Below are 13,386 nucleotides of genomic sequence, written 5' to 3' on the forward strand. Positions count from 1 at the left end.
AACCGTCCCTGAGAGGCTACCAGGAACCTACACTCTAACAAAACTGTGCACCACGAAGGTGAGATCCTCTCTTGTGGGGAAGCAGAAGGACAGATGTGGGTTCCCAGAGCCCTGACGAGGAAGCTGGAACACCACCCAGCTGCCAGGCTGCGGGGACCACAAGTCCAAGCTGCCCTCTGAGAGAGGAAGAAGAGGAAGAGAACACTCGCACCGTCTACTCCTCCCCAAGGCTCTAGTACAGGAGCCGCTGAGGAGCAATAAAAGACTTTCTCAAACCACCCACTTAGTAACTACTGTTCGGCTTTTGTTTGCTCCCCAAACTGCTTTGTGCAAGTAAACACAGCCCAAGGGTTCTTTCTTGTCTCTTCCTGAGTGTTCACCTTCAGCTAATGAAGGAAGACACGAAGCTCTTGAAAAGATATTTCATAAGATTTGTGTATTTTAATTTAAGTTGCAGCCCCTTTCTTCAAACCTTCTGCAATCAGTTCAATTGCAGGAAGATGGGTAGGCAGAAAAAAAAGAACTGAAGTGGATTTTAGAACAACTTGGCAAATTAGCAAAGTTTGTAACGTCATTAAAGAGCTTTTAAATATTCTTCCCTGAACTCCATTTTTATCTTGTAAATGCATTTCAGTAATTGCTCTAAAGGAAATTGTGAAACTTTGGCACAAACATAAATGTTTGCATGATTTAAAATGCAGTGGCAGCAAAGATCATGATTTTTTAAATTGCTAATTCTTAAGCTAACCTTTTCAGTTTGTCTCATCTTGAAAAATGCCAGTTCCTATCAGCAGAAGCTATAATAAAGACAATGCATATATTATTTAGTTCTTTATAATTGCAAACAACTTAGCCATATTTCAATACTTATCCCTCAGCTCCAACATGGAGCATAAGTAGGGGATGATTACAATCACTCCATCACTGTAAATAGAACACCAGGACACTGAGCAACAAGACTCTTTCTTAAAACCAACAGATCAGACAGAGAAGCTAGTCCAGAACCAGATGTATTTCAGTCCGACCACCTTACCCCAACCTACTTATTGCTCAGCTCAATCAGTACTTGTTGATCATATTAATCAAGGGCTGACACCCAGAGTAGAAAGGCCGGTCTGTCACTTAGGGAGACTAGCCTAATTGAATTAGTTAGGATAATTAACCCTAGTCACTCTAACAGAGAAGCTCCAAGATCTCAATGGCTTAACACAACCGTCCAAAGACACAGGCAAAGAGAGAAAACATGGAGGGGATTTGGGGGACCAAACCTGACAGTGACAAACATCGCTTCCACCCACCTTCTATCCAGAACTCAGTCACATGGCCCCCACTTAACTGCAGGCAAGGCTGAAGATTAGCTCTGTGCTCAAGAGGGAAGGGCAATTCTTTGGTGAACATCAGTGTTAGCTCTGCCACCCCAACTAGAGACAAGGATGGTTCTAGGCTGCCTGATACCGACCTCCCTAATGCAGACCCTGATCTGGTATAAACAGTACCATCAGAAAGACTTGTCCCTGCCTCCCAGGAACTCCAAATAGAGTTCTACACCACATACTCAAACTCAAGTCTCTCGCACAGGTCAGGACGATGAACAGGAATGAGTAGGGCGTGCTGGAGCCAAAGGGCTTACTTTCTGGAATATCAGCTTGTGGCGTCGGCTTCCCAGAAGCAGGTGCCTCTGCAAACATCCAAAGCCCCACACATCCTTCTGGGCCTGCCCTCAGCTGTATGGCGTGGCTCCTACTCAAGGCTTGGTTTCCATTAAAAAATGACCCTCACAAAATTACACTGATCTTGCCCAATTAAAGCCACCGCAAATACCAATAAATTGGAGACTGGACTGTAGAGAAGGTACAAGGCAGAAGCCAAGAACAAAGTTTGCCTCAGGCCTGCTGAGAGTTGCCCAAACAAAGAAGAAATTAACAATGTGCACTTGTCAGCACTCCCGTTGTGCTAATTTCCTTGCAAATATAAGCAAAGCCTTTTAATTAACTTAATATCAATTTCACTTTTCTCACATTTTGTTCTAATTATGGGCTGGATTTAAAGCTCTCGCAGCATAATTTAGAGCCCTGGAATTAACAGCTTTACAACTTTACACACTAGTAACTGCTGAACCTGAAGGAAGTAAGGTTCCCTGCCACCATCCTGTCACCGAACCCCCATGCCTGCCCCTCTACAATCCCCAGGCCAGCCACCAATGCTGATCAGGACTGGGTGGCCCACCCAGGAGGCGGTGAGCGCCAATCTCAAAAGGGAGACACAGAGAGGCAGCAGGTTGGGTGTCTCTGGACAACTTACTTGCTTCTCTGAGTTTCAGCTTCCTCATATGTAAAATGGGCATAATAGTATACGTAGGCCGGATGTAGAATTCAGGAGCACAAAACCCTTGGTGTGTATTAAGTGCTCAATAAAACCATGGTGCAGGGTAAACTACTGTATACATATATACACACATACCACATATTGCATTTCACCAAATCTAAGATGCCCCCGACTATAAGTTGTACCATTTTTATGGGGAAAAAATGCTACCAGTTAAACTATGACACATCACCAACCCTAAAATGAATGTTTCAGAGACACAAAAATGGCCATTGACAAAATATGGCTACAGTTTCAATCCGTGAGAGGTCTTCAAGGCAAATCTCAGTTAATCAAAATGCCCCAGGACTTGAGTATTCTAGTTAATTGATTTCTAGTTAGCAAAGAGTCTTGCTTCATTTTAATAGTCACTGAAAATGCATTGGGGGTGTGGAGGGGATAGCAGGCACCGTGGATTCGTAATGTAAATGCCTTTCCCTCTTTGGGCTTCTGCCTCAGCCATACTCACTTTCTGCAGAAAGCAAGTGTTCTCTTGAAGCAAGGCTGGTCATGTGACCATTTTCCAGACCACATGTGGATCATGCCAGAGACACTTCTGGAAAAGATTTTCTTTCCAGATTAGAGAATAGGAGATGTGACCACTTCCTTCTTTGTTCAAAGATGCAATGACTGGAACGACAGCAGCCATCTTGTAACCATGAAGACCAAGAGAATTATAATGTCATAAAATTATGTCATCATAATGACCTCATGATGCCAAACCCAAGCTAGCTACCACTACTTCTGGGCATGTCATAAGAGAACCAGTTACTTGATGAATTAATTCCTAAATGACACAGAGAAGGATTTTTAGAAATTAATAAAATGTATTCTCTTGCAAACTCTTGGCTCTGACCATGTAAACAATTCATTATAATGTAAGGCAGAGATGAACAAGGGCTAAAAGCAGACCCATGCAAAGTACCATAAGAGCCCAGAAGACAGGACAAGTAATTCTGACAAGGTGGCAGGGAAGGTTTCAGGGATTAAAGGGATTCTGAATGGTTGTTGGAGAATGCATGAGGTTTTAATAGTGGGGGCGGGGGAGAAGGATGTTACTAATAATCTGAGAGTTAAAGGACCATAAAGTCATGTAGCTCTCAGTTATACACACATAAACTTTGGTCCCTAGAAAGAGGGTAGAACTAGAACCCCAGTCCCCTGTTAGTTCAGTGCTCTTTCTTTTTTTTTAATTTGCGAGAGAGAGAATGAGAGACAGAGAGCATGAGAGGGAGGAGGGTCAGAGGGAGAAGCAGACTCCCTGCCGAGCAGAGAACCCGATGCGGGACTCGATCCCGGACTCCAGGATCATGACCTGAGCCGAAGGCAGTGGCTTAACCAACTGAGCCACCCAGGCGCCCTTCAGTGCTCTTTCTACAGCACCTAACAAGGCATGTATAACCATTAGACACCCCTCAGTAAACACTAATCACACAATTAGCCATTGCATCTGAGGCTAGGATGGAAGGAGGCTCTTGTGGAACCTTGCTCCCTATTAACTGTCAGCACGCTCATGTGTTGGTGTCTGGATGTGGCCGCCTGTAATTATGGCAGTGGTTTATTACTCATGCATGGCAAGGCTGAGGCTCTGCAGTTAGCAATGACAGGGACATTATTAAAAGGGAAAACTTCTCTATCAGTGGCTAAGCCAATTGTCATCCTGTGTCAGAATAGTCTAAAGACCTATGAGGAGCAATAACTAAGGCAGAAGAAAGTCTTTCAACCAAGTGAGTCCTGCATTTTTTTCAAGGGCTGCAGGCATCAGGAAAGGAGGGAAGGAAGGAGGGAGGGAGGGAGGGAGGGAGACCCCCCCTCCTGCTGAGGGGTAGCTCCTGTCGCCCCCCAGGCAAAGGCCATCCCATGGAGAGTTGGCTCTCCTAGATGTCCAGGTTCCATCTTCTGCTTCAGCGGCCATTGCGGAAGCAGGTTCTGCCCTGCAACACAGCACTCCAGCTGAATCCAGAAGGGGTAGCAGGACCCAGATGCTGGGTGGTGGCCTCAGGAGGCAGACCCTGGGGAGTCTCAGCTGGGCCAAAGCCTGCGTGTGGTGGGCTGCTGCAGAGGCCACTGGGGTAGAACGGGCTTCTGTGTCACCTGAGAGCAGAGGGGCAGTGGGAGCCTCAACCCCTCATCCTCACCGTGGCCCCCCACGGAGTCCCTCAGCCCCCAGGCCACCAGGCATCCTCTTTGGTTGGGGAACAGAAAGGGAGACCTGTCGTAAGTACTGGACAAGCTGGGTGCCCAGCTAAGACTGCACAGGGTGCATGCATCCTAAGGGCGCCACCCCTTGCCATGGTGGGACTTTTCCTCGGGAATAAGCTGCCCCAGGATCAGGGAGACAACACGTAAATGGAACAGAGGACACAGAGAGGAGGACCCTGGAGGAGCCAGCAGAATTCCTGATGGGAGCGGCTGTCCAGGCTGGATTGGGAAGGACAAAGCCCCAGGGAGCCAGAGAAGGCTGGGGGGCAAGGGGGCATGGCTGGGAGGGCCTCAATGAGGTTGAGAGCAGCAGGGGAGGGCTTGGGAGAGCAAGCTCAAGTGGAGTGTGCAGGGCAGAGCTCCGAGGGTGGATTCAGATTTTCAGAGGGAGCCATTCCAGGTGCTGATTCTTAGCCCAGGAGGTGGCCAAGGATGGGGCTCCAAAGTGAGGTGCACTGCGATCTTTGAAGCTGGAGGGCCGGATGCATCTTGTGGCAGAGGCACAGCTGGGCGGGGGACGCCAGCACCTATATCCGCCACTGACTGGATTTTAACCCCCTTCCCCACCTGCTTGTGCCTACACTGAACCATGACCTGACATCAATTCCCTCATGTCACCGTGGTGCCCTGATCCCCCAGGGCCCCCCCCAAAATGTCTGCAGAACTGAGTCCAAACCTGGGACTCGAAGCAGTTCTCCACCTGCTCCTCCAGACCAGCCCCACCTCACCAGCCAGCTCCCTGCACACATTTCTGCCCCGTCTCCGCTGCTCCCCATGCCGGCCACCCTGCGGATTCCCAGTCCTGGGCGGGGACCATCGTCTGCGACTCGCTTCCACATCAGGTCCCCGGGGGGTTCTGACCACCTGTGTCCTACGGTGCATGTGTCAAAACTTCTGAGTCTCGGGTTCAAGTTCAACACTCACTGGCTAAGCACCTCCCGCCTGCCAGTCCAGGCCTCAGCCCTTCCACACTCACGCTACTAACCCTTCCGCGTCTGCACCTGGTAAAACCACCAACGCACCTTTCCAACGAGACCACAGATGTCTGCCCCCGTCCATATCCCGGCCCCCAGCCCACGGCCGGCAGTGCTCAGAACACACGTGAGCTTCTGTCTCGGGATCTGACGTGTAGAGGCTCATTACTATTCCTCTGCCTCACAAGCATCACTCAAAGGCATCATCTTTGTAAGTCCAGTGGGAGAGGGAGAGGGAGAAAGGAGAAGGAAGAAGGAAAGAGCATTCGGCCTCAGACAAACACAGGAAGAAAGAAGGATCTCCATTAATTCAGAGTCCAAGCAAGTTAGAAGGAAAAGGACCTCCTCTTACCCCTTTGGAGATTCACATTGCAGACAACAATGACCACACTCCGCCACAAAGCATGGCTAGCTGCTCGTGCTCTCGTGCCAGAAATATCTGCTAAGCACCTGCTATGGGCCAGGACAGCTCCCAGTGTCCGGGATGGGATGGGGGCAGGCCGGCAGGGTCCCTTCCTTCCGGACACCTGCGCCTTCTCCCAGCTGCCACACGCTGGGCCCCGGGGCTTGGCCTGTCCTCTCTGAGTCCCATTTCATCCTGCCTTACAACGACCCCATTTCTCAGTCGAGAGGTGAAGTGCTTTGCCCAAGGTCGCAGAGCTAATAAGTGCCAGAATCGGTCATCCAATCCAGTCTGCCTGACGCTTGAGTGAACAAACTTTTTTTTCCCCAATTGTATATTCTTAGAAGAGACTTGCAGGTTATCTGATCTCAGATTTTTTCGTCTGCCATGCGCCTTACCATGCCCATGCCCCTTCCTCCCGTTGCCTCCACACTGCGGAGTGTGGTCATTGTTGTCTGCGATGTGAATCTCCAAAGGGGTAAGAGGAGGTCCTTTTCCTTCTGGCTCTAATTACCGAGCCTTCTTCCTGTCCGCAAAGGACACTCCCGATTTGGCAACAGCAAAGGTCAGGGGGTTGGATTTCTTCCTCGAGAATGACATGGTGGCCTCTTCTCTGCCACCTCTGGGCTGGGCAGGTGACAGCTGACCCTGCCGGCAGGGTGCCTGTCCCACACGTTGCCTCTCTGCAGGAGGGGTGGCTGCAGAGGTGGAGATTTGGTGGTCCATTGGAGGGAAAGGAAGCGAGCCTCCCTCCAGCACCCAGACCCTGGCTCCGCTGACCCAGCCTGGACCCCTGCCTGACACACAGACCTGCATGCAGCCCATGAAGGCTCGAACTGCCCTGGCCTCCTTCTGATGCACATTGCAGCGACTGATTTTAATACAAACGTTTGCCCTCTCCTCCTCCCCCCTGCCCTCCTTCCCCTAGCCAGTGCTGGTCCCAGGCACACGGCCATATCCTGGCAGCAGAAAGCGAACAGCTCCAGGCCGGCCCCAGCATCCATGTAGACGTGCCTTCAAAATGCCATCCCTCTCTTCCTGACTCCACCTGGAGGCCTCCGAGAGCAAATCTCCACCTCTGTCCGGCCGTCCTTGGGTGGCAGGCTGGGTGGGCTGTGCGGGCGCTGCTGCGAACCTGTTGGTTTTCTGCAGCTCAGACCCCAGCTCCGTCTGTCTCTGCGGCTTGGGGGAAGGACTCGGAGAGGTAATTTTGACTTCTCTCTGTTCCCACAAAGATTTTCAATTTCTTCAAGCCACCCTGCTTCTACTCAATACCCTTCTGAAATCTAAATTTGGAAGCTAACCTGAATCGATTGCATTTCCTCTGTTTTTGGTTTTTTTTTTTTAAGATTTTATTTATTTATTTGACAGAGAGAGACACAGTGAGAGAGGGAACACAAGCAGGGGGAGTGGGAGAGGGAGAAGCAGGCTTTCCGCTGAGCAGGGAGCCCCGATGCAGGGCTCAATCCCAGGACCCGGGGATCATGACCTGAACTGAAGGCAGGAGCCCAACGACTGAGCCACCCGGGCGTCCCAATTGCATTTCCTCTTACGACAGAGCTGCCCTGGGCTTCCTGGAGCAGCAGTGTGCGCCCTTCCGACGTGTGGCACAGGGGCTCGATCCACCACTTCCATCCTTCAGGCATCATCCACAGAGATCCTGGGGCTGGTGTGGGGCAGGTCTAACAGGGAAACACCGTCTTCACCCTGACTTTCTCCCACCCTGCCTGGGGGAAGTACCGAGTCTTCAGAAAATCTTGGCACTGCCCTTCCCTGGTTATGTCATCCTGGCGAAGTCACACAGTGTCTCTGTTTCTCACCTTTCTCTCAGCTCTAAAATGAGAGAAATGAATAATTTCCTCAGAAGGTGACAGAAAGTCACAAGTCATGTGCAGAGTTCCATGAGAATTCTAACGAGAAATCCGTCTGTCCCTAGGTCCGTTGTTCCTAATGCCCACACTGAACCACCAAGCCGCCGTTTCACAAAATATTTTAACACAGCATTATTTTCTCTCGTGTAACTCTTTGAGAGTTTCCAAATTTTCTACAATAAATATGAATGAATTTTTTCCTACCAAAAAAAGGAATATAAAACCATATTCATATTATTAAAAAATCGCACATTCAAAGAAAATATACTGAAATGCATTATTCCCCATGTTGGACAACTGCTTCCCTTCCGAGTTCCTCCGAAGGATCTGGAGCCCTTCTGTCAGGAGAATGAAGGACCAGAGCAGCCTCAAGATACACAGGCAAGATGGTGGAGACAAGATGGCTTCCTCACACTCAGTCTCCCCAGCTCAGTCTTTCTAGCTCCCTCCCCCTCACCACATCCATGCAGCCCGACCCAGCCATGACAGTGTCGAGACTATTTCCTCTGTGTCTATCATTTACCTCCTAAAACTAGCTCCCATCCAATTAATCAACCACATGCTGTACAAGGTGCTGTGGATGATGCCTGAAGGATGGAAGTGGTATTAAAAAGTCCAAAATACTGGCTCAAGCCCTTAAAAAGCCTACCATCCAGCTCTGGACTCAAAGGCAAACCCACGGAGGCACAGGAATATAAACCATGAGTGCAAAGAGTCGCTGACAAGAAAGCTTCAAGTACTTCGGAGCAGGAAGAGCTCAGACACGTGGCTGGCACAGCCCCACTCCCACCCCCAGGGCGAAGACCTTGAGCCAAACTTTAAAGTAGGGAGGAATACAGAAAGGGAGCAGGGACAGCAAACCCAGACAACTTCTCAAAGGCTGGGGCTGAACTGTGGAGGCTACAATCCGAAGGCAAATGCGGGGCATTCCTGCGAGCAGATGGGTCTGGCCGGAGGAGGCAGAAGGCACTGGGCAAGATGGCAACCTGGGAGATGCTGGTCACAGCTGGTTATGGCCCACCCTGGCCATCAGCCTCCAGGCTTGACCGTGATTCCTTAGGAAAGAGAAAGCCACTAGAAGCTGGGCCCTTGGGGAGTGGTGCTTCCCACGCCGACAGCAGGAGCCACGCATAATCAGTGGAATGCCAGCGTGAGAGACCAGGCCTGGGGCACGGGGCAGAGCGTACTGCCCAACAGCCAGGGTCAGCAGTGGGGGCCTTGCCGAAAGAATGGGAAAGCAGGTGCCAGACAGAGTCTGGAGGGGAAAAAAACTAACTCATCTCCATGTGCTTTCCCTGCCATATCAGCATCTCCACTTTCTCTTTAAAGCATCCTTCACGGCCTATAGTAAGAAAAATGCGACAGTAACAACAACCTGTAACTGTTTTTCCAAAGGCAGGATTCGGGATGTGGGCACTGAGAATCTTAGCAGAGAGGCTGATTCTAAGGAAGCCTCGGGCCTTGCTCCTACGGTATGCCCGGTGCCAGGCTCTCACAGGCCCGCCATTAATTCCTGAGGAATAAAGAACGCCAAGGTCAAGGTTTCTTTATCCTTCAGAAGCAAGGGATAGAGAGAGGCTGCAGAGCAAGTGGACACTGGAATCCAGGCCCCAGGAGCCCTCGCCACCCTCGGCCACCCTCCCCCTGCAGCAGGCGGCCCCAGCGGGCCTACTGCATCAACAGGTGGGACGCACAATGCCCAAGGCAAGCACAGGCATGGCGCACCGGCAGGTGGGGTGGAGAGGAGTGTCCTCTCCATTTCCTGACTCCTCCCTGACCTCTTCCTCCGGGCTTGCCATCACTCCAAATTACACTCAGCAGCCAGGAAGATAGCACCCACCTAGTCGCAGCTAGAATTCCTGGCTTGCCCGGGAAAAGCTCTCAAGCCAGTCTTCCTACCAGCTCCACCTCAGAGGCAGCAAGTCAAGAAAGCTCCGTCTTCCCACCCCACAGTGCCCAACCCAACCCTCCCCCAGTGCCAGACACATCCCTCATCCCCCAGGGAATTGCTTACATCACAGGAGAGCACACATGCAAAGAAACCCAACACCTCTCCCCTTCCCCCATGTGAAGCAGGCTTTTGGCTTCTCAGAAGTCCCCACCCTACCCCAACCAGCTGGCACTGAAAGGCGAATGGGTTTTCCTCTTTGCTTGCTCAGTGTAGGCAGTGGGCCACGGTGCAGGCCACAGCTAGGCCAGACACAAAGTCTCAGGTCCCCACCCCAGATCTACTGCATCAGAGACTCTGGGGCTGAGGTCCAGAAGCCTGTGACTTAACAGGCCCTCCATCTGACTCTGACACATGCCAAAGATTGAGGCAGACTGGTGCCGCAGCTAAGAACCTCAATTCCGGAACAGACCATCCAAGTTCAATTCCCAGCTCCACTCCTCAGCGGGCAGCATCAGCACCTATCTCCTGGGGTTACTATAAAGACTAAATGAGTCCCTGCATGTCTGCGCACTTAGTAAATACCATTCACATTTTATTGCTCCTCTTTGGAGCATGTGGGACTGTGGCACGACTTGTGTCCCTACGTGCAGCCTTACAGTGAGACCCAGGCTATCTTGCACTCTCTCTTTTGGGTCCTATGGCTGGGTCTTTGGCAGGTATCTGAGTAGAATCAAAGGCCCACCCCATAAGCTTCTAATTTGTCTGGAAACAAACTGGGGATTGCAACTGCCCAGGGCAGATGCAAGTTCAAAGCATCCCCTGGACACTTGTGACATGACATCAAGAAGACCAAGGCGATATTTCAGAGGGTGCTCAGAGATCTGACCACATCCCACCTAGTAGGACCCAGCAGGGATCACTGGGGAGCAAAAATTATACCAATTATTATTATTGTTATCATTATCTTTACGCTTATTTGTAGTTCTGGAATTATCATGAGAACACCAGTTAGAAGCTCAGGAAGGGAGGTGGCAGCCTTGGATCTGCCTTGGATGCCAGCCCTATGGACTCCCAATAGCTGCTTGTACTCAAGTAGGTGATTCGCACTCTGACCTTGGGGACAGCTAGTGTCCAATGACCCATCAGTCCCTGGGCCAGACGTGACCAGGGCACATCAAAAGTCCCCCCTTCTCCAGAAGCACTGAGGAGAACGTTTTACATGGGACAGATTCTGACAACTGCCATTAACTGGATGGCACGCCTGGCTTTGCTGCACTCTGAAACGCTGCTTCCCCAACCCACCAGGAACTGTAACAATCGCCCTCAGGCAGCTCTCCGGCGAGAAACCGGGTGTGTTTTTAAGAGCAGCCTCCACGGAGGCAGCAGGAAGGGAGGAGTCCTCATTATTAGCTGTGCAGCCCGCCTCCCGGAGAGATGACATAGTCATCCAACTTACTACCGAAGTGCATGAGCTCCAGACCTGAGGCCTTGACTTTGCAGACAGTTAAGCCCGCCAGTGTCCCTCCCTGTCTGACCCCACCAAACGCTAAGCTGCACGAACTATTTCCTCCAAGTCGGCCGGCCTGAGCCTCCAGTCCCATTTGGCCGCGCGACTAGTTTCTGCACTCGGGCTCGAGTCGCCAGGTGGGAACGGGGAGCCAGCTGGGCTGACATGTTTCCACAGTAAAAGCAAACTTACAGCTGGGGCACAGAAGAAGCAGGTAATTCTTTCCAGCAGCCCCGGCCTCCTGGCCAAGACAGGGCAGAAAGGGTAAGCGGGAGGCTGCGGGAGCCAAGAAGTACCGGCTCCCCCCCACCCCTCCCCGGCACCGCGCGCAGGGCCCCAGGGGTTTACCGGGGCCCGGCCCGCCCGCTCAGAGCCCCGTGGGCGCCGGCGCGCGTCCTTACCATTCAGTTGCCGATAGACGATGTCCTCGAGCAGCGAGAGGCGCTTCAGGACCGCATCCTGGATGGGGCTGGCGCTGTGCGCGCTAAGGTTGGCCGCCTCGGCGCGCGGCCGAATCTCGTGGAAGGCGTCCCCGCTGCGCACCGAGATGGGCCGGCACTTGGCCAGGAAGAGCACGAAGCCGGCCACCGCGATCAAGTTCAACACCAGCAGCACTTTGACTCTTCTCAGTGAAGCCATCAAACACGCCCGGCCGGCCCTCGCCCCGGACCCGCGCCCCCTCGGGCTCCGGCGAGGCGCGGGGCAGCCGGGGGCCGTGCGAGCCTCACACTCCGAACGGCCGGCGGGGAGCCCAGAGGCTCCCGGCCCCGCAGCGCGGATGCTCCGGCAGCGGGGACGGCTGGGAGGACGGGGCGGTCAGGGGGGAGAGCGAAATCGCTCACATGGAAGCTCTCGGTGTGCAGAAGTGCTCCCAGAGACGCCTGCTCAGTTCACGGCGCGCGGCCCTTTCCAGGCGCCTCCGCTTCTCGGCGAAGGGCCGGGGGCCGTGGGTCTCTCCCAAGTGAGCAAGTGGCTCGCCGCTGGACCTCGGGGTCGCCGGGAGCGGGGCTGCCCCGGCGCCGCGGCGGGAGCGGCGCGCAGGTGCCGGGCTCAGGGTTTGCCGCCCGCCCGCGGGGGAGCGCGCCGCGCCTCGGGCCGCACGGCCACCACCCTCGTCCGCAGGCGGCCGTCGCGGCGCGCGGCCCGCGGTCTTCAGCCCAGGACCCGCTCCCCGGGGCGGGCGCCTTTGTTCCGCTCACCGACCCGCTCCATCACGCCCGGCAGAGGGAAAGCCCGCGCCCGGCGCCCGCATCCTCGCGGCTCCGCAGTCACGCTCAAGTCTCAATTACTCTCAAAGTGGGGGCAGCACTAGGGGGCGGGCCAAGGGGCAGAGCGCGACGTCCTCTCCGCCCCTCGCGCCGGGGACACCCCACCCCGCCACCAAACTCACCAGCGCGCACAGCGCCGCGGGCGCCCGGACACGTTCCAAGCCCCAGCCCCACGCAGTGAGCCTTCGGGGCCTGCCGGTCACAATGGCCTCGCTCCGAGCTGGCGCGTCGCGAGGCTGGCCGGAAGGAGGAGTCGGACCTCAAAAGTCACAGCAGTTCTCTACCCCCTCCTAAAACGTCGCGGGGAGCGCGGCGGCGCCCCCTCGCTCGCCAGAACGGGCAGCGCCGCTCGTCCCGCGCGCCACGGAGCCAAACGCCGAGTCTCCTAATTGGCGGACGCCGCGATACTGCCGCTGCGGCACCGAGAGCCCACACGGCCCTGGCCCCGGCTTGGAGAGCCCCGGAGGGGACGCGCAGGTGGCGGCGGAGGGCGGGGCGCGGCCCGAGGGGACCGGCTGCGGCGCCAGCTCCTCCGCCGCCGCCCCTGGCCACCACTCTCCCCGCGAGCCTGGCGGCCGCCGCCCCCCACAAGCTCCCAGGCGCACAGCTCCCCGGCTCGCCGGCTTGTGCGCGCGCACCCGGAAAGGGTGGAGGCGCCTGGAGAGTAGGGACCGCGCGGGATGGGGGCAGTCAAGTCATGTTGGCTGCTGCCGGCGTCGGAGGGACCCTCTGGTTCTCAGCACTCCCCGAGCTGGCGGGTTTGTTCCATCCTGGGAGGCGATGAAGACATCCCTTTCTGTGTGCTCGCAGCTCGGCTTTGCGTGGCCGGGAATGGCTAGAGGGAAAATCTGGCCTGGAGACTCGGATTCTGTTACTTTGGGAGCCAGGCCGCGCGTTAGTGGGCCG

General features: G+C 54.2%; 1 protein-coding gene across 1 annotated transcript in view; it reads right to left on the reverse strand.

Annotated features, from left to right (window-relative positions):
- Positions 1-11,851, reverse strand: part of GALNT17 (polypeptide N-acetylgalactosaminyltransferase 17) — a 445,526-nt gene extending 433,675 nt beyond the window's left edge. The window contains exon 1 of the mRNA XM_021700553.2: positions 11,614-11,851. Coding sequence (XP_021556228.1) covers positions 11,614-11,851 — 238 coding nt within the window. The remainder of the gene's footprint in view (positions 1-11,613) is intronic.
- Between the last annotated feature and the right edge of the window lie 1,535 nt (positions 11,852-13,386).

The sequence above is a fragment of the Neomonachus schauinslandi genome, chromosome 5 (assembly GCF_002201575.2).
Source record: "Neomonachus schauinslandi chromosome 5, ASM220157v2, whole genome shotgun sequence".
Classification (NCBI taxonomy): Eukaryota; Metazoa; Chordata; class Mammalia; order Carnivora; family Phocidae; genus Neomonachus; species Neomonachus schauinslandi.